Genomic DNA, 20,532 nt, shown 5'->3' on the forward strand with positions numbered 1-20,532 from the left:
GTATGACATTGCAGTGTTTTATACTAGGCCCTGTTTACACCTGGCTTTAAGTTGTGTTTTTTGTCGAGGCAACAAATCTAAATACAGCTGTAAAGCGTAAGTTTGATTTGAAGGTGAACCAATGTAAAAAGCCCACCCAGGCTCATTGGAAATACGGCATCTACCTACATTTCTGCAAAACTCGCACCTATACATACGATACACTGCAGTCACTGGTTGAAATGAACACTAGAGGCAGTAAAACAATTTTCACACAATTATGATTTAAAGGGCCAGAGTTTCGATTAAGAAAGCCTATTTTTAACACACTGTAATGCCTTGTACGATATTATGTTAGCAGTTAGCAGTTTGAACATGCTGCCAGAATAGAAAACTGATACTTGTGTAGTGTCATATATACAGTTTAATATGTATGAGTTTTGTAACTCGGTAGCTCACATAGCTCACGCAATACGGCATTGCAGTTGTGAGGTGAAGTGCTCAGGTGCAAATCCTGTGAAACTACTATTTGACCAAACAGCTCAAGCCTGCATATAACTTTTGCATTTGTTAACACTATCAGGTAGGTTTAGGGTTGGGTTTGGTTTGGTGAAGGAATTTCTGTTATTTTCCAACATGATAATAACACGTAATAAAAACAGCAAAACACGCCTGTACCAACATAACAATGTGTCATAGTCACATATCGAATATACGTTTTTGCTCCTCTCACAAGACATTTAATTGAAACTGTGGCGAAATGTGTAGTAAGTCAAAATTGATGTTGGAGTAACTAGCACCTATTTCCAATGAGTTTTGGTTGCACAATGTTCTTTTACCTTTCCTGATTCTAACACAAACCCACGGCATTCGGCATGGTTTTGCAGCTATCAGAGCAGAAATGAAAGTTGCTTCAAGCTTATTTCACAATATTAGATTGAGAGATCAGAACAAGTCCATACACACACCCGCCCCTCAAAGAAATCAGGAAAGTGGACGAAAGAGACTGCTGAAAACACCAGGGATAAACGGGAAAGTGTCTCCCACATCTACTTGTGATCCAATCGATCAAAACACATTAATACCAGGTGTTAACAGGGAATTAGGCACAGACATTGTAAAGATGCAACACTCTAATCACCATCCAGAATGGTTGCTGTGCTCATCTTAGTTCAGGAACAGATTTCCTCCCCTGATTGAAAGCACATGGGTGATGGCCTTACTGTAGTCTTTATAGGCCTGTGCATTCCTCGTTTTCTTCTAATCATCTTTTTGCTCTTTCTCTTGCTGTGCCGCACGTCACGCAGAGTGGTGCCTGAGCCTTAACCTGCATACCTCTCTTGATGTGCAAATAGGGCTGAAGCACTTCTTCTCTGGCTCCTTCCTGCTATTGAGAGAAGCTGAGTTGACAGCTCTCTAGAATAAATTGCCCGGCTACAACCGAGGTTCATAAAAACTGAAGGTAGATGCATTTTTAAATTTGCTCCCCTAACTGTCAAAATATCATTTTTATCACCCAAGTTTCCTGGCTCCCTGGCAAAAAAATAAAAAATAAAAATAATAATAATAATATATATATATATATATATATATATATATATATATATATATATATATATATATATATATATATATATATATATATAATTTTTTTTTTATTTTTTTTTTATTTATTTATTTATTTATTTATTTTTTGTATATATATATATATATATATATATATATATATATATATATATATATATATATATTATATATATATATATAGATGAAGCAACTCCAAAGAATTTTAAAACTTTATCAAATCTCAGTGCTTACTGGCAGCATGGGATATCAATGATGAATTGCCAAAAAGACTCAATTGAATCCGTATAAATTATCCAGTGAAGTGTGATTGCGGACAAAAATATCTTTTTGAAGTGAGTCAGTCTGCAGAGTTTAAATGAAGCATGTGCTAAAATGATTTGTGCAAGGGACAAGGTAATTGCTTGAAAGAATACATCAAACCCTGAATTCAAAACATCCAGTCTTTCAGAGTTATATTAGAAATCCCAAACTCCTGTCCTGCTGCGGCTTGCATGAGAAATGAGTTTCCTTAATAGATCCATCCTTTCTTAGTGAACACAAATACAGATCAAAATGATGGTTTCGACTTCAAGCATGAATAACAAAAGTCCTTGTGCACCATTTTGGCAGACTTCTTATGTTTTGTGAATACTAGGGCTTGGTGTCTTGGTACTAAAAACAGTCTTCATGCTGTATATGCATTAGAGGAGCCATAAGTTCTGCCAAACAGCATAGGTGTAATTTCGAAACATTGGAATATTTTCCTAAGTGTTCTTTGTGGTTCATTGGTGGTGGAAAATGACAACGATGCTTTTGCTTGCACAAAAACATGCACCCTCTTTTATATTGCTTATTTGTGACCACAAATTAGTCCAGTGAAATTGAAAAACGAAACGCAAACAAAATTTCTGATATACATCCACTGACAAACAGCAGCAAATTCTGTTCATTTGGATGGGTTATAACTTGGATCCCAAATTCATACTTAAAGCTTTAACAGCCAAAGCGAAAATGTATGTAATTCTACAGTATCTTCTGAAAGCATGTTCAGGATGATAACTTTAAAGTTTAATAATAAATAAAACTTCTAGGAGAATGGGAAAGTCCACATCGTAGCGTTATCATGATAAAATCGTTAAAATATCTTTTTGATATCTGGCGTCTTTTTTGAAGCTGCCAGTGTGTTTTACATTATAATCCTATGGAATAAACCGTGTTTTTAAAAAAGTCCTAAGCGCTTTTTAAAACGCCACCGCCGGAGTCTTTTTCTGCAGCTCAGAGCATCTTTTCAAGTTGAAAAAATGTCAACTTTTTTCAATCTTTTTGACAGCATACCAATGACAAGTGAGTGGCAAGTTTTAAATTAAGAATCATTATATTTAATTCATACACTGAAGACTATGCAGTGTTTTATTTTTACATTTGATTATTCTGTTGCTGTAATATTTCTTACCATGTTAAATAAACCTTAAACCCGGCCGAGTGAATGCAGTTAATTTTTATGTGCTCGGTTTTTTTTTTTGGGGGGGGGGGGGGGGGGGGTAACCATTTTGAAGCATTGAGAGTGTCTGGCCTGCATTGTTGTCCCATGTGTGTATGTGTGTCTGTGTGTCTGTGTGTGTGTGTGTGTGTGTGTGTGTGTGTGTGTGTGTGTGTGTGTGTGTGTGTGTGTGTGTGTGTGTGTGTGAAAGCAGAGATTACTCCCCTGAAACACACGATGCCCTGCCACAGCCAGAGACTGGTCTCCAGGGCAGTCCACAGATGTTGAAGATCTGAGCACCATGAGGAGAGCAGACAGATGAGCAGATGAGCCTGGTGCTTTGGATCCCACACCAGCAGTCATATCAATGATGTCACTCCCCCATACAAAATTGATATGAACAGCACAGGGTCGATTCAAGTTCAGCCTTAGCCACACTGGAGACTTGGCACTTTCCAGACAAGCTCTGAGGCGAACGTAACCCCACTTCACACCTCCCTTCATTTTATCTCTGTTTTCTCCTGCCATCACTGCCTGTGCGGATGTGTCACTTATTTACCGCTGTGTGTCAAGTGCCCTTGTTCGGGCCTCACTTGCCTCTCTACTATTTTTAACCAACTGAAAACTGCTTATTGACATTGGAACGTTTCTTATTTGCATTGCTCATGAAGACCTCACATTAGAAGCAGATGATGATTTGAGTAGAGAGAGAAAGCTATTACATTCTGAGATGTCAAGAGCATTTTGTTTTTGGCCCTTACACTGATCCCTGCTATGTTCATGACATTTACAGCTGCTCTTAGAGATAAACATGCTAAAAAGAAAAGATAATACATATACATGGGTGAAAACAGTAAGAGGCTGTGACTGGAACCAATGCATTGAGTCGAGTGATATTCCATCATATTTGCTCATTTATGGATGTATGGTTAACCTGTTGTGCCATCGGCCAAAGCCACGCTTGACAGCAAATAGGCATTCTTAAGAATAAATTTGTGAATTTCACAGCGTGGGTGGTGAAAACCAGATCATGGCCTTCCTTGTCTGTCATTCTACCTCTAAACTGCGCATTTTCAGGGTTCCCACGCATCCTGAAAAAAACCTGTACAATTTTCCAGTCCAGGAAAAAAATATGGAAAATGAGTAAAAATTTAAAATATCCTGGAAAAATCCTTGTTATCCTGGAAAATTATATATTTTTTTAAATAACTGTTTTCCTTTAGCCAAGAAGAACAGTATATGTCCCAAAACAATTAATGTAAGAAATATTTGAATGGCCATAAATCGTATTGGCCTTTTTTTTCTCCAAATGTGCATTTAGCAACCAGTTCCTTTGTTTTATTTCAGCCAATCTCTGTTCCAGACTTGCACACAAACTGTATTGCAAGCATTTTCCAAAATGTTATTTGCTATTTGGTGCGATCAGCTCGCTTTTTCTTATCAGTGCGAAAGACAGAAAAAATTATCTTTCGATTTTGGTCACACAGTTAAGTGTTATACATCATTCGAAACTGTTAAGTGTATGCTTATTTTTGTTAACACTCAAAATAACAACAACATTTTGTCCTTTTGTAAAGTAAAGAAAACAAACAGGGTGAGCTTTTTGACTTCTTAGTCTCCTTGAATTCTGAAATGCGTCACTGAAATGAACTGAAACTCAGCGAATACTCAACAAACAGGCATGAGAGATGTATCTATAGAGAAATGTCTGCTTTAAAATTAAGTCATGTTGAAAACAAATATTCTTTAAGTAATCTGTATGAAGCCAACCTAAGGTCCAGTCCTTCCCGTCTGAGCTCATTATCTTTAATGTGATCACGTCAACGCACATCGCGCTATTCTTACGGTTATCATCCACATGGGACTCGCAAATATGTAAATACCCATTTCACTTCAATAAACAAAGAACCGAGATTCACCAAGTTCATCTACTGTTCTGCATTGTACTGTACTGTTCTGGAAGAAGATGTGCTGAGAGGAATAAGCCAGATTGTACTTCAGAAGAAGAGTACGATGCAACGCATGGCTTGAGCAGCAGAAGAGATAATATCTGCTGAGTAAGTCATATTCGTATTTGCATCAGTTAACTTGTTATTGTGACCAACTTGGACACATTTACTAGTTGGGTTTTTCCAAACTATAAATCCAAACTAAAATATTTGAAATCACGTAAAATATTTTGTTTTAAAATAGGCACATTGTATCTATATTTTGTACAACGCGAGGATGTATTTATGCTGTATATAATATAACACAATATGATATAAAAGTAAAAAGAATGTTTACACTGTAACTTGATGAATGTTATAGTCTAAGAACATTTAGATCAGTGTTTATTATTACACTATTTATTTATTACACTATTCCCACGAATAGTTTAACGTGCTAAACATTAATTCATTTCTCAGACATAAGTGTCATTTTTTACCACAGTACAAAGCATGCGAGAGTCTATTACTATATATATATATATTAGAGGTGGGAATAGATTATTTTTTTTAATCTAGATTAATCTCACTGTGATCTTGAAATTAATCTAGATTCATCTAGATTAAAATGGCTCATTCGAATTCTGCCGAAGGCATTCAGAATATGTGTTACCCAAATAAAATTGACAAACAGTAAGTCTTTGAGGAGGGGGTTTATCAAGCTAGATGGTGCATTAGAAAAGGGGCTCATCTCCTGTTTCCAAAATGTATCACAAAGTGCTTGAAAAATCTGTAAACTAATTCCACATTGCACAAGGTGCAATCAACCTAACACCTGTTTCACACCAATGTTTAAGTTTTTTTTTTTTTTTAAGTTTGTAGGTGTCAAGGTACAGAAACTAAATAATTAAATGTAAAAAAGCACTGGATAGTCTTCAATGTAAAAATTAAATATACAATCAAACCTACATTTATTCAGACACCTTCAACATTTCTCACATTATTACAGTTTTGCTATATATATCAAAAAGTACATCTTGTTTCTGAATATTTTTTGGTTTGTCTATTAACAAAGAAATTTGGTCAAGAGCAGTGAGTGATTTTCATTTTCATTTTCTTGGATTAACATTACAGCAGCCAGTAGCTAAATTAGACGCGGTCACTTTAAGAGACGATGAACGCATCCAATATAATACACATCCCATTTTTTTCCTCAACTGTTTACTTTCACTTAAGAAATAACGTACAATTTTTTCGAGCATAATTTTCGAGCATAATTTCCAAGGTGGATATTTTGACATATCTTGTATGTATTTGTCGGCACAAGAGCAAAAATAAGCAAATTCGATGTTCAAGTGTTTTGAGACGCCTTTCTCTGCACGAGCCCTGAACACCAGAACACCGTGGTGTTGAATTGGGCTCTTTCACATCTTTTTGTTTGTTCAAACTGCGATTTGCATTTGTTCGTTCGGGTGCAGGAGGAACTTCGAGGTGAACTTCGCAGAAGAGAGCTCGGTTCAGTGTCGCTGTCCGTGATACGCGGCTCTCTCTCTCTCTCGTGCGCACCTAACGGCACGCGCTACTCTGTTCAGCTTTTCCGCGTCTAGTTTTTGGATGCTTTAATGTTTAAATCGACAAGCGGCAAGGCTTAACAACACGTGAGAAAGATAAGCTTTCGTGACGATGCGCAGCAGTGGCCCGTCAACTGTCCTGAGCATCTTTTTAGGCTTTCCTTTTATCAGTCAGTTATATAAAATATCAAGGTGAAAGTCATCATAGCTTGCTTAGTATAGACCCAGCTCCCAACTTTGAGAATAGATTAACAGCGATATTTTTTTTATTGCCTGATAAGAGTCTCGCGTTAACGCAGCACGTTAACGGTGATAACGGCCCACCAGGAATATATATAACAACAATATATATATATATATATATATATATATATATATATATATATATATATATATATAATTCTCCTGATATCAGCATGCTCACAGGTGTTTTTTTCTTCTTCTTCTTAAAACAAGCTCCTACTACTGAATTGACTACTGCACTCTAAAAACTGCTGGGTTGAAAACAACCCAATTTGGGTTATTTTGACAACCCAGCGCTGGGTCAAAAAGGGACGAACCCAGCGCTGGGTTGTTTTAACCCAACCAGTTGGGTTATCATATTTAACCCAGCCTGCTGGGTTGCCTTTTTTATGGTTTAAAATGACTATATTGCAGGGTTTAAAAAAACAGAGCGGGTGTTTTTTTTATCACTGTAATTCAGAAGGAAAACTACTGTATTTAGAAAATGTTCGATATCATTTCGCATGTGCTTGATAAGGCAGCGTTTGTGAGCTCAGCACCGCTCTGCAGCCGTTACCGGAGAAACCTACCTCTCCCGCTCTTAGCGCCTCCTGCTGGATGAAAATAAACTCGCAGAGTGCAGCCATGTGGGGAAACAATGCATTTCTACGTTAAAATGAACCCAAATTGAGCTAGGCATTAAACCTACAAATGTTGTTCATTTTAAATATCTCTTTTACACACAAATAATAATTACCAAAAGGAAAATATTTATTAAAAACAAGAGAAAAGTCAAAAAGTAACATGTCAGAAGAAATGCAGAAAAGGATGGCATTAACAGCTACAGAGTTCATAAACAAAGAATTGAACATTTGATGAATATAACTTAAGATCAAATTGGACTTTGTTCAATTGTATATATTGTATAAAAATATACGAAAACACATACAATAAATTTACAATTAGTTAGGTTTTTTTCCAACTATTCTGGCATGACAGTACACAAATAAATCACAACATTAACTTTGATATTATAACCTTTAACAGACGCATGTGTGTGTGTGTGTGTGTGTGAAAGAATGTGAGCAGGTGTATGAATGACAGAGTGTAAACTCTTCTACTAAACAACACAGAAAAAGCATTTAACTTTTTTTTTTTTTTAACAAATTATACACTTACAGTTTGTTTCATAGTCCATGAATACAGATCATGCATCACAGTCAATTTTCATGATCTCTTTAGCATAACCGATGTTATCATGAAGAAACCCCATCAGCACAGCATGTGACATCTACATCATCCAGGGCAGCGTCCTCCTTTAAAACCACCACTGCATCAGTTTAGGGGAAAGAAGATTCTCCTCTCTGACCAGGATTCATCCCAGTCACCGCCTGTTCTTCATCAGTGGCCTAAGAGAAACACATTTGAAAAAAATTATACATTTAATTAAACTATCCATTTTCAGGTAGAGGTGTATTCACATCCGTAAGGATAGGTAAATAATCGGTTTCAAAGTTTCAACACTTTGTGCGGTTGTTTAATGTCTCAGTCCACCACAGCGCTCCAGAATGCTATAATGGCAGCACTAGTGTGAGGACATGCGATATTGTTTGAATAAATATTGCTTTCAGAAAGCTTCTTTACTGAAACATTAAAACAGACATGACATTCACATACCTCACAATATTCATGTGCGTGGAGAGCTGCTCTTCAAACCGTTAGTTCACCAAATAATTAAAATGGTCATAATTTACTCTCCTCATGTTTTTCCAGACTCATACAAAATCTGCTAATTTTTTGGAAAACGTATGAATATATTTAATATTCTCTTTTTGGGTCCTCCATTGCTGGTCTGGGAGACCAGTATTTTATTTTGAACATACATGTTTGCTATCATATAATTGAAGATGTATTCATATATAAATATCAGAATTTACTTCTACAATAACTCTATATTTATGAAGCTTGAAAATACTGATTATCTAAACTATAAATGGATTAACAAATATTATGAGAAAACTAAAAATATATAAATTTATGTTGTAAAGACAGACAAAAGTCTTATAGGTTTGGAATGACTTGAGGGCAAGTAAATGATTTTTTGTGTGAACTTTACCTCTAAGAGCGAAGACCAAGAATAATGACTCTCCAAATCAGACAACTCCAAAGTTGGTTTGAGTTCTGCAATAAAAAACACAGACATCAATGGTCTTAATGAAATGAGCACGTGATCACACTGTTGTTGCATCAAAATGTGAAGTAAACTGGCAGGAGACAACAGAAAAATTTATTTTCTAAAAATAACTTACATAAAATCTCAAAGGAATGATGCTCTCCCATGTCTCTTGCTTTTAACATCTACAAAAACAAAAAACAAACATTATTTTACTCTTAGTAAAACACAACAAAAACTGATAACATGAAATTATGAAGTTTACTTGCCTTAAACGATCTTTCCCTCTCTTCAGAAGAAGCTGAGAAAGCCACCTCCTCACACAAGCAGACTTGTGTGTCCTTAACTCCAGTTAGTTTGAGTTCTGCAAAGAGGGGCATCGATGGTTTCAATAAAATATTAACATATACATACATACATATATAAAATCACACTGTTTTTGCATCAAAATGTGAAGTTAACAGGCAGGACACAACAGAAACATTAATTTTCTAAAAAAAAAAAAAAGTAATAATAATTTAACTTACATCAGTCTCAAAAGAATGAAGTTATCTTGTCTCTGGATTTCAACATCTAAAAAAAACACACATTATTTTAGTCTTAGTAAAAATAAAGATAACTTGATGTTATTCTGAAGTTTACTCTCCTTAAACCGTCTGTCCCTCTCTTCAGAAGAACACCTCCTCCTCATCCTCACACAGGTCTGTGACTCCTCACACAAACAGCTTCTGTGTCTTTAACTCTCAGCGCGAGGACAATGAAGACAGGAGCTGGACAAGTCTGAAATATTACATGTTAAACATACTTTTAACAGTTACCACTTCAACAGCCTCAAAATAATTATGCTAGTCTTTACTACACAATGCCGTTTCCTTTAGGAGACAAACATACATTCAGTTTAACCGCGAAAAAAAAAGACAAATTCACATGAGCGTAACCGTGACCATAACCGTCTGTTAACGCCTCAAAGAGAACAGATAATGTAAAATCTTATGTAAATATGACAAAATACATTCACAGACGTTATATTAAAAGTACATCCTCCGTTCAGTAACGTTACATGAGGCAGTTAAGACCTCCGTGTCCGAGGCGAAAACCGCGACCGTTTTTTATATATATATATAACGTTAAGCTCCTTTGTTTCCGCCTTTCATTAAACATTCCGCCTTTCATACAACCGGGTAAACAATAAAAGATAACTTTACATTTTGAATATTTAACGTTACTTACCATAGTCTTTCACTCGCTTCTCGCTTCTATCATGCTGAGAAAATGGCGGCTGCTCGCACTGGAGACGTACGATTTTGACGTGACGTGCGTGCTCTCCTTCACGTCCGCGTCCTCAACCCACCCCCGCTGGGTTAAAATAGATAGTTATTTTCAACCCAAACTTGGGTTAAAACATCCCAAAGTCCTATCCAACGGCCTCAACCCAGCAGTTGGGTTGAAAAAAACAACCCAGCGTTTTTTAGAGTGTGAAAGAAGCAGCAAACACTGGAAATATCAGCAATGGTTTACGTGTTTTACTTGTTGAACAGAATCTGTTTCCTGGAATGACACAAAGTCTGTTGACGTCTCTGTGTAATGAGTGTGCTCAGTAGTGTGTCTTTGACCTTCACTGTGTTTATTTTGATTATACTGTGTTGTAAATAAAGAATAAAGAAAAATGATCTAAACTCCCATTATTTTACTCTCTTCGCATTCTTTCTTACCTGCCTCAGTCACATTTACACTGATGGGCCATTAGGGGAGGTGCCTTTTGTGTTTTAGGATGTGTATCACTACATTTTCATTGCCACTGACACTCCCTCACATACGGCCTTTCTAACACAAAATAAAAATCAATATATTGTTTTCTGTGATTGAGTGAGCTTGATGATTTTCACTTCATTTTTAAATAATGGGTTTTACAGGGGGGGAGTTGTGGCCTAATGGTTAGCGACTCGGACTCGCAATCAAAGGGTTGTGAGTTTGAGTCTCGGGCTGGCAGGAATTGTGGGTGGGGGTAGTGCATGAACAGTGCTCTCTCCACCCTCAATACAACGCCTTAGGTGCCCTTGAGCAAGGCATCAAACCCCCAACTGCTCCCCGGGCGCTGCAGCATAAATGGCTGCCCACTGCTCTGGGTGTGTGTTCACAGTGTGTGTGTTCACTGCTCTGTGTGTGTGCACTTCAGATGGGTTAAATGCAGAGCACGAATTTTGAGTATGGGTCACCATACTTGTCTGAATGTCATGTCACTTCACGTCACGTCACGTCACGTCACTACAGCCTTGTTTCAGCTACATTTTTTCCCAAAACTTAAGGTCAAGACAGAACAAAGAGCATTTTAAAACTTTATCATTGAAAATGTTTCCACAAGCATTATCCATATTGATTTCCTCTGAAATACAGTTCTTTAAAAGAACAAGAACAATAGCATATTCTTTAACTGGTCATTTAAAGTTTGAAGAAATTTGGTGATAACAAATATCCATGCACTCAGAAATAAAGGTACAAAAGCTGTCATTGGGCCGGGACCTTTTTTGAAAAGGTACACCTTTGTACCTATTAAGTTCTGATATGTACCTTTAAGGCACCAAAAAGGACCCTTTAGGTACAAAAATGTACCTTTGAAAAGGTACCATCCCAGTGACCGCTTTTGTACCCTTATTTCAGAGAGTGTTCATTAACCATTTGCCCAAGTATGATAGAATAAAGATTTGTTTTTAAATCATATGTCCTTGTTATTCCATGCGAAATAACTGAGGAATGAAACACTGTGTTTATATGCTAGCAGGCCTGTTTAACAGGAATTTTGTCATCAGAAAAATTACATTTCAACAAAAAGTCTATGCCTCCAAAAGTATTGAATATTTGATTAGGGAATACAGTCCAAGGACTTTTTCTGTTCTTCATACACTCTATTAACCATATAATATGTAACCATGAAAGCGTGTTTTTCTCAAAATAAAGTTCTCATCTCGATCTCCAATAATCTTAGGAAGCACATCTAGTGATAATGACGTATATATAGCTCCGCCTTTGACAATAATACCCTCCCAAATATTGAGATATCCCTCATTAACCACAAATTAATTTTCTTCTTTGTTTTCTAAAAAAATTAAAATTGAACTGACACCTGTTTGTTTGTTTGTTTGTTCATTTGATTATTTTACAAATTACTACACCTAGATATGTTAATTCATGTTTTACTGGAATAACTCTGTATTGCCTTTAATAGGAAACAATACAGATTAATATAAATTTATTTTAAGGCCTGAAACACCAGTGAATTCTTTAATATATCTAATTATTTTTTTGGTACTTTAAAAAAAAACTGCAGTGTAATTAGAAAACTGTGTAATACATACAGAAATCCTATGTATTTTACAGAGCAGAGGTTATGTTCTGTTTTGTCTCATCTAGAATATTTTTGACTATGCCATTAAAAATAATTTACACCTAAAGCATATATTACATTATCCCTTAATCAAGTTTATTTTAAAAGGATGTGATAATTTGATAACCAAGAAACGGCTAAAGAAACATCTCTTCTGTCTACACTTGACCCTCTAACATTAAAACTATTTATTCTATTTCTATCTACTCGTTTTCATTTTATTAACCCTTTAACTGCCCCACCAAGAAAAAAACATTTTTTGTTTGCATTTCTTATCTCCTTATGTCATTAGTTACCACACTCAATGTATTTTTTTTCCAACACGTCCCATAATTTTTAAAACATTAGCTTAGCTTTTCTACGTTTACCATAAAGTGACAAATCAACCATTTGGTTGAGCACGTTTTTCAAAAATTATTGAAAACATACTAAAGTTTTTTCATGGCACCAAGTAAAATAATTTTGTAAAGTTAGGGCTCTTACAGTGTAATATGTCAAAAAATATGCTTACCTTGCAAAATTTCACCAAAAACAGTTTACATGGCAGGAGTGATTTCTTTCTCTCTGACATCCATCAAAGAAGAAGTGTTGTGACAAATGCTGTTGATTTTTTTTGGCTTAACATACCTCTACCAGATGGTATAGATGGCTCAATCAGCTTGAATTAAGTTAGGTACTCCTCTCAATAAAATATAGTGACTCAAAATGTGCTCAACCATTTGGTCGAGTGGCAGTTAAATTGTTAAAAAAAAGTAACCCTCTAACACCATCTACTTTTTATCTACTTGTTCTAACTTTTTCATTATTATGAGAAACAAATAACTTGACCCTCTAACACTAGCTGTATCTATTTTCTATTTTCTATCAACTTTATTTAATTTTTACTTGTTATAAAAAAAAGAAGGAAAAAAAAAAACATTGTGTGCGTTAGACTAACCGGGACTTGACAACACTTTCCGTATATATTGAAAAAATTCACTTAAAAACTGTTTTCTTCCAGTACAGCTATAAACAGGAGGAACTTCACTGATGCCAAGCTGCAGGTGTTGTTCTGTCTGGTACAGTAGTGCAGCATTATTGTGGTCACAGTTCTGTCCCAGCATCATAGGAACAACTGCTGTGGGACAGTGATACAGGGAGGACATCATTTAACAACCTGTGAAGATAATTTAACTATAACAAAAGTCATGTATTAATATTATATTTAAATACTTGTTACATGTTTGAAATTGAAATTAAATCAGACTTAAGATAATATCTTGCCTTTCCTTACTGGCCTGAAACACTGACAACTCTCATTATCACCTTATTCCTGTTGGAATTTGAAAAATGATTCAGTTAATATCCAAAAATCGTATGCTTTGCATAAATAAGCACATCAGTCAAAATGAATACAATGTAAGTTATCTGGATAGATCAAAACAAATAATGAAATGAAATTACAGGCAACTGTCACTATGGCATGAGAAAACACCCTCAAAGTGACACTGTAACTCAAAACCTCTCCATCTTGCTGTTAGGAGTGACAGATGACTGCCTCACAATGTGATTTACATCGTTCACAGTAATACGGGGGAGTTCTTTTAAAAAGCGAGTGTAAAATATCAGCTTCTCCCGCGATGTCTCCACAGTTAACACCAATAACAAAAATGCCTTTTGAATGAATGCTGTTCTCTATTACTTTCTATTCATCAAAGAATCCTGAAAAAAGTATCGCAGTTTCCAAAAAATATTTGGCAGCACAACTATTGCCAACATTATTAATTCTAATAATAAATCAGCATATTAGAATGATTTCTGGAGGATCATTTGACAGTTTAGAGTGGAGTAAAGGATAATGGAAATGTAGCTGTACATCACAGAAATGAATTACATTTTAAAGTATATTCAAATGGAAACCATTATTTGATATTGTAAAAACATTTAGCAAGATTAAAAAATTTTTCTGTATTTTTGATTGAATAAATGTAGCCTTGATGAGCACAAGATACTTCTTTAAAAAACAAGTCTAACTGATCCAACGCTATCTCACGGCCAGTTCGTACCTATTTTATGAGGTGGCTTATTTGTACGAATTTGTACGACCTCACTCGTACGATTTTATACGATTTGTCTAAACCCCAGTGACGGTTAGGTTTAGGGGTGGGGTTAGGTGTAGGTCATTCGTACAAATTCATACGAATTGTGCAACTCGTAAAATACGAGTGTGGTCGTACGAATTCGTACGAATAAGCCACTTTGTGAAAAATGTACGAGAATAAATGTAGCCTTGATGAGCTTAAGATACTTCTTTAAAAAACACGTCTTACTGATCCCAATCTTTCGTATATATATATATATATATATATATATATATATATATATATATATATATATATATATATATATATATATATATATATATAGGTTTGTTTGCCAGAATAAAAGTTAAAGAGAGTCTTGTGCTAGTGTGAATAATTTTTGATCACAAGTATGCATAACTTACTAAAAATACCACAAACGGTTAATGTTACCAGTCTTGTGGGATTAATCTATAACGGTGTTCTCAACCAGTGAAACTTTGGAGAGGCCTCAAGATTACTTTTAACATGAAAATAAACTAACATTAACTAAACTAAAGCAACTACAAATCAAGACCTGGAAAGTCATGGAGCCATTGAATATTGTTGTGGACAATCGGGGGCCTTGATCACAACTCTAAGTTTTTGTATTTACACCTCTGTTCACTTATTTGCATTCACTGCATGCTCATGCTCGTAAATTAGCACACAGCATCTGTTCCTGGGGTAGGCAGACACACAGTTGAACTATGGGAGTTCAGCCCAGCTGACACCCTGTCAGAGTGAATGACTAGTGAGGCCCCAGGATCCTTAAATGATCTTGTGCCCTTTGAAAATCTGTCCACATTAGCGGGTTGGCCTCTGAATTGAATTCTAGTGGTAAGGGCCTCAGGTGGGCTTGGGTCTTAGGTCTTGACGATAGGTGTAGATGAGGCATGAAAAAGAGAAATTGATGATACTCTCCGGCGCTAATCATTGCACAATGAAAAAGACAGCAAAAGAGCTGCAGGAAATCTTTCAACATAAAAAGCTGAGATGACTTGCAATTTGCAAATGATTTTACCTGTATAATATGATGCATTTCCTAGTGAAACAGGATGTTCAATGAGATTTTTTTTTTTCAATGAGACAACATTTTCATAGGCAATCAGACTTTTCACATTTTGAAATGTTTCTTTTGTTATTGAAATGAATCAGGGATGGCGTGTAATACCAATCTGAATCTGCTTTGTAATGATTCATTGATATTCCACATGACATTTGTACACCCAAAACAAAATAAATTTCAAAGGTTATCTTAAAAAATTATTCAAAATCAGCATTGAGCTATGTGCACTATCATCTGTCTGTTTGTGTGTCTGTAGGTGGTCTCTGAATGGCACATTGATTAATCTCAGTAGCGATTCCCGTCGGTGGCTATCGGGAGGAAATTTGGTCATTAGGAGTCTGGACCGCGCCCAGGATGGAGGAATATACCAGTGTACTGCATTCAACCCACCGGGAGCAATTCTTAGCAGAAGAGCGAGCCTCCAGTTTGCATGTGAGTCCTTGATTGTAAGTTAGCCTGCTATAGTAGTACCTCAATCGCTCAATGCAGGGTGACAGGTGTTAGAGTTGATGCTGCCAATATTGGACTTATCTTAAAGAAGAGAGAAAATTAGTTATAAACACCTTAATGCAACTATAGGTGCATCTCAATAAATTATAATGTTGTGGAAAAGTTCATTTATTTCAGTAATTCAACTCAAATTGTGATACTCGTGTATTAAATAAATTCAGTGCACACAGATGGAAGCCTACTTCGGTGGGACGTTTACTTTACTATATTACAATTAAATCCTAATCTAATCATGACAAACTATATATTGTTGGAAAGACTCCTAAATACATATTTTACCAATCTTTTTTGTTAAAAATTATGTAGGAAAAGTAATAGATAAATTTATGGCAATACTGCACGTCAAAAAACATATATCATAACAGAAGTTTTGACTTTTGTCAAAAAAAGTCTTTTTTGTTGCCTTTTTCTCTATCACACTTTAGAAATCATCAGAAATTATATATCACTTGAAAACTTAAAATCTCAAAATTCATCCTTTGAAACCAATTTTAAATTCAAACATTGCATTATCATGAAAATTGTACATCAAAATCATGTTACAAAATGTTTTCAGTCATGAATTATAAACATTTAGGTTTGGATCATGCACTTTCAAGTCTATGTTAAAAAATGTGAGTGACAGTTTAAGGTTAAGTCTTTGGTTCTTTTAATTGTGATGATTTTGACTCAACAAAAACCCACCAAGTCACTGTCTCATCAAATTAGAATGCCAATCAGGTAATCAACTCAAAACACCTGCAAAGGTTTCCTGAGCCTTCAAAATGGTCTCTCAGTCTGGTTCACTAGGCTACACAATCATGGGGAAGACTGCTGATCTGACAATCATTGACACCCTTCACAAGGAGGGTAAGCCACAAACATTCATTGCCAAAGAAGCTTGCTGTTCACAGAGTGCTGTATCCAAGCATGTTAACAGAAAGTTGAGTGGAAGGAAAAAGTGAGGAAGAAAAAGATGCACAACCAACCGAGAGAATGAGGATTGTCAAGCAAACTGGATTCAAGAATTTAAGTGAACTTCACAAGGAATGGACTGAGCACCTGCCCACACTTCCAAAAGCACCAAAAGTTGGTTATGTCTATGTCCATGGTGTTGGTGTGCTTGACTGGCCAGCAAACTCTCCAGACCTGAACCCCGTAGAGAATCTATAGGGTATTGTCAAGAGAAAAATAAGAAACAAGAGACCAAAAAATGCAAATGAGCTGGAGGCCACTGTCAAAGAAACTTGGGCTTCCAGATCACCTCAACAGTGCCACAAACCGATCACATCCATGCCACGCTGAATTGAGGCAGTAATTAAAGTGAAAGGAGCTTCTACCAAGTATTGAATAGATGTACAGTAAATGAACATACTTTCCAGAAGACCAACAATACACAAAAAAATTTATATATATATATATATATATATATATATATATATATATATATATATATATATATATATATATATATATACATATATATATATATAGTTCTTGTGAAGTATTTAAATTTGTTGAGATTTGATTGAATTTGTGGGTTTTGTTAAATGTGAGCCAAAATCACCAAAATTGAAAGAACCAAAAAATACTTTAGTCTGTGCATTGAATTTATTTAATTTTATTTAAGGTTTTTTTTGTGTGTGTGTGTGTGTGTATGTGTGTTTCTAAAGTGCATGCATAAATACTTTTACATTGAAGTACTTTCACTGCCCAAACAGTATATCCATATGTATATGTCCATATAAATTTCAGCATTTATCCAAAAAAGTATGTTTGAAATCAAGCTGATTATACAGACTGTTAGAAATTTCCTGTCCATGTCCTGTGCATAATTGTGTATCACTGTGTGCAAAAACAGTGATTTCTGTGCTAATGATGTTACTGAATGTAGCCACAAAACTAATGATGTTTCCTGACATCAGATAGCACACCGCTAATAATCATTAATGAAAATATTCAACAATGACTTTTCAATTCATTAATTAATCTGGTCTGCATGCTGTTCATGGACAGCCTCTATTAGTCACATCCTTTCACAGCAGTGAATAATGCATTTTAATGGATAAAACACATCTGAAAAATAGCAGAGGTCAGAGGGTAAGCAGTGCAGGAATATGCACAATACAAACAACCCAAAACATGAGGATGCATCATGTTTATTGTTACATTAAGTGCTTTAGACAAACTCTGTTAGCATATATTTTAATATGGTTTGCTCTGTCGAGTGCTTTGACAGATGCAAGTGCTGTTTAATGTATTTTCAGACCAGTGAACAGATTACATGTAGTCTCCCATGTACCTATACAGTATCCTGCTATAAAAATAGAGTAGTGGTTACAACAACAACAACAACAAAAATGTTTTGTCTATTTGAAAGTAATAGAAAAAGCACATTTGCATAACAACTGGTCTCGAGACTGTGCTTGAATAAGCCTATCGTCAAGATTGTTGAAGATGTGAACACCTAACTCTCTGAGGGGAGCTAGAGCCCCCTCTGCGACCTTCATGAAGACACAGGAAGAAAGGGACAACCTGAAGGGCAGGACTTTTTACTGATATGCACACCCCTTGAATGCGAACCACAGAAATGGTCCATGGCGCAGAAGAACTGACATATGAATGCATAGTGAAGTGGATTCTGCTTAGTTGATTCTTGCCTGGTGGGGGGACACCGGGCGAACTGAATCACATACCCGAGGCTGATGATCCGCAGAAGCCATCGATATGGGCTGGGCAGCGCTGACCAGGCACCCAGAAACCATACAAGCGGGACCAGCTGAACCACAGTTATACCCGCAGTGGGGCAATGAGGTGGAACACAGGAGGGCTCTCAAAATTACTCAAAAACTAAATTCGAATTTTGTACTGAAATATTATCAAAATCCTTATTATATTCAAATAAATTGCCTGCACGTGGATGGCGAAAATTACATATTTCGGATGGTGTGCGGAAGGCCGAAGTATGCTTGACCTTTATCAGTGGCACACGAGATGCGATGACGATGTAAGTGTCATTGCATTATAAGGTTTATGTTAGCCTATCCAGTTGAAGCCACTAGAAAAAAAGAGAACATCAATGTGGAGAAGATCTTGTTTACATAAAAGCTGAAACCGGGCTGTTCACAGAGAATTATATATATATACCCATGTTTTGGCTTCAGAATGACCTTGGAGGTATTGGGCCCTTTTTACACTTGTGTGTTTTCTTCTTAAAACGGCGACTACAATTTTGTTTTCACTGCATTTCAGAAATGTTCTCAGAACATGTTACATGACCATTCATGCAGGTACAACAATGAGCATGATGTTATTGTATACACGGTTGTCGAGTATAAGCAGAGCAAATGTGGGCGGCCATGCCTTCGTTTTCAAAAGTCAATGTTTTGGTGCATTATGCATTATGGTGACCCTTTTCATGGGGCCTTCTGCTTTTTTTTGGTTGTCGCCTTTCCAACCAAATTTTGTGTCGCTTTTGGTAAACTTGAATGGATTGTGGATGAAAATGTGATTAATCTAGAGTTTGTTGGTGAGCATTGCCGGTTGACAAGACACATACACTTTACACAATGTTATATCATTGACTTATACATATGTAATGTGGTGTCAAGAAAATCTTAATCAGCTTTTTCAGTATCCACTGAGACCTGGTTTTTTAACATAATCCATTGGTCCCATTGTTGGCCTGGAATTCAGATGTATAGTCCTTCACTTTGTTTGCATCGGATGACCCCTTGGAGCTTGCATTTTATCCTTTGTATACTGATAATAACCCACCAGCCACATGTAGGAGACACCTACGAATGGGCCAGGCAGATGAGTGACAAAATCAAGGAAAATCCAATGGCTCTGTTATGTTATGGGAGCCATTGTGCCGTCATGGTTTGGGTTCAGTTTGTCTCCTCAGAGGGAAGAATCACTGCAAGTCAAAAAATCTGTTCAGGGTTCACCTTTATCCAATGATGAACAATTTATATCCTGATGGGAACAGACTCTTCCAAGTTGACAGCGGCCACAACCATAGGACATGAGAGGCCATTGAATGATTGGATACACCAATGTTCACCATATCTCAACCCATTTTAACCCCTATTTGAACCAGTTGACCAAAATGGATTTTGGAAAAATGTGAAAGACAGCACTCTCCACCACCATTGTCAAAAAATATGTATGTAAGAAGTCTAACACTGACTGACATGTAATGAAATTGTTCAAGAACGTTACTATAAAATAGGAGTAAGTTATTAATTGTAATTGGAATACATTTTTGCTTTAAAAAATAAAAATGTATAGTGTAGACTACATGCAATCACTAGATTTGTTTTCTTGTGTGGGATTTATGTATTGAATAAAATACAGAAATGTTTACATGATAAAAGAAATAATCTCGGAGGTATTTTCATTTCATTTTCATGTCACTTCTGACTGTGTGTGTGTGTGTGTGTGTGTGTGTTTTACAGACTTAAATTTAAAAACTCAAACGAGAAGTGCTGTCTCCGTGCGAGAAGGCCAGGGGGTAGTTTTACTTTGTGGTACACCATCATATGCAGGAGGTAAGGCTTTTATAGTGTTAC

The 20,532-nt window shown here is 36.0% G+C and overlaps 1 protein-coding gene across 1 annotated transcript in view; it reads left to right on the forward strand.

The window, feature by feature from the left end:
• Positions 1–20,532, forward strand: part of LOC113092487 (contactin-3-like) — a 76,392-nt gene that overhangs the window by 19,678 nt on the left and 36,182 nt on the right. The window contains exons 4-5 of the mRNA XM_026258102.1: positions 15,726–15,901; positions 20,419–20,511. Of these exons, the coding sequence (XP_026113887.1) occupies positions 15,726–15,901; positions 20,419–20,511 (269 nt within the window). The remainder of the gene's footprint in view (positions 1–15,725; positions 15,902–20,418; positions 20,512–20,532) is intronic.

This window comes from Carassius auratus, unplaced genomic scaffold (genome assembly GCF_003368295.1).
Source record: "Carassius auratus strain Wakin unplaced genomic scaffold, ASM336829v1 scaf_tig00214604, whole genome shotgun sequence".
NCBI classification, from domain to species: domain Eukaryota; kingdom Metazoa; phylum Chordata; class Actinopteri; order Cypriniformes; family Cyprinidae; genus Carassius; species Carassius auratus.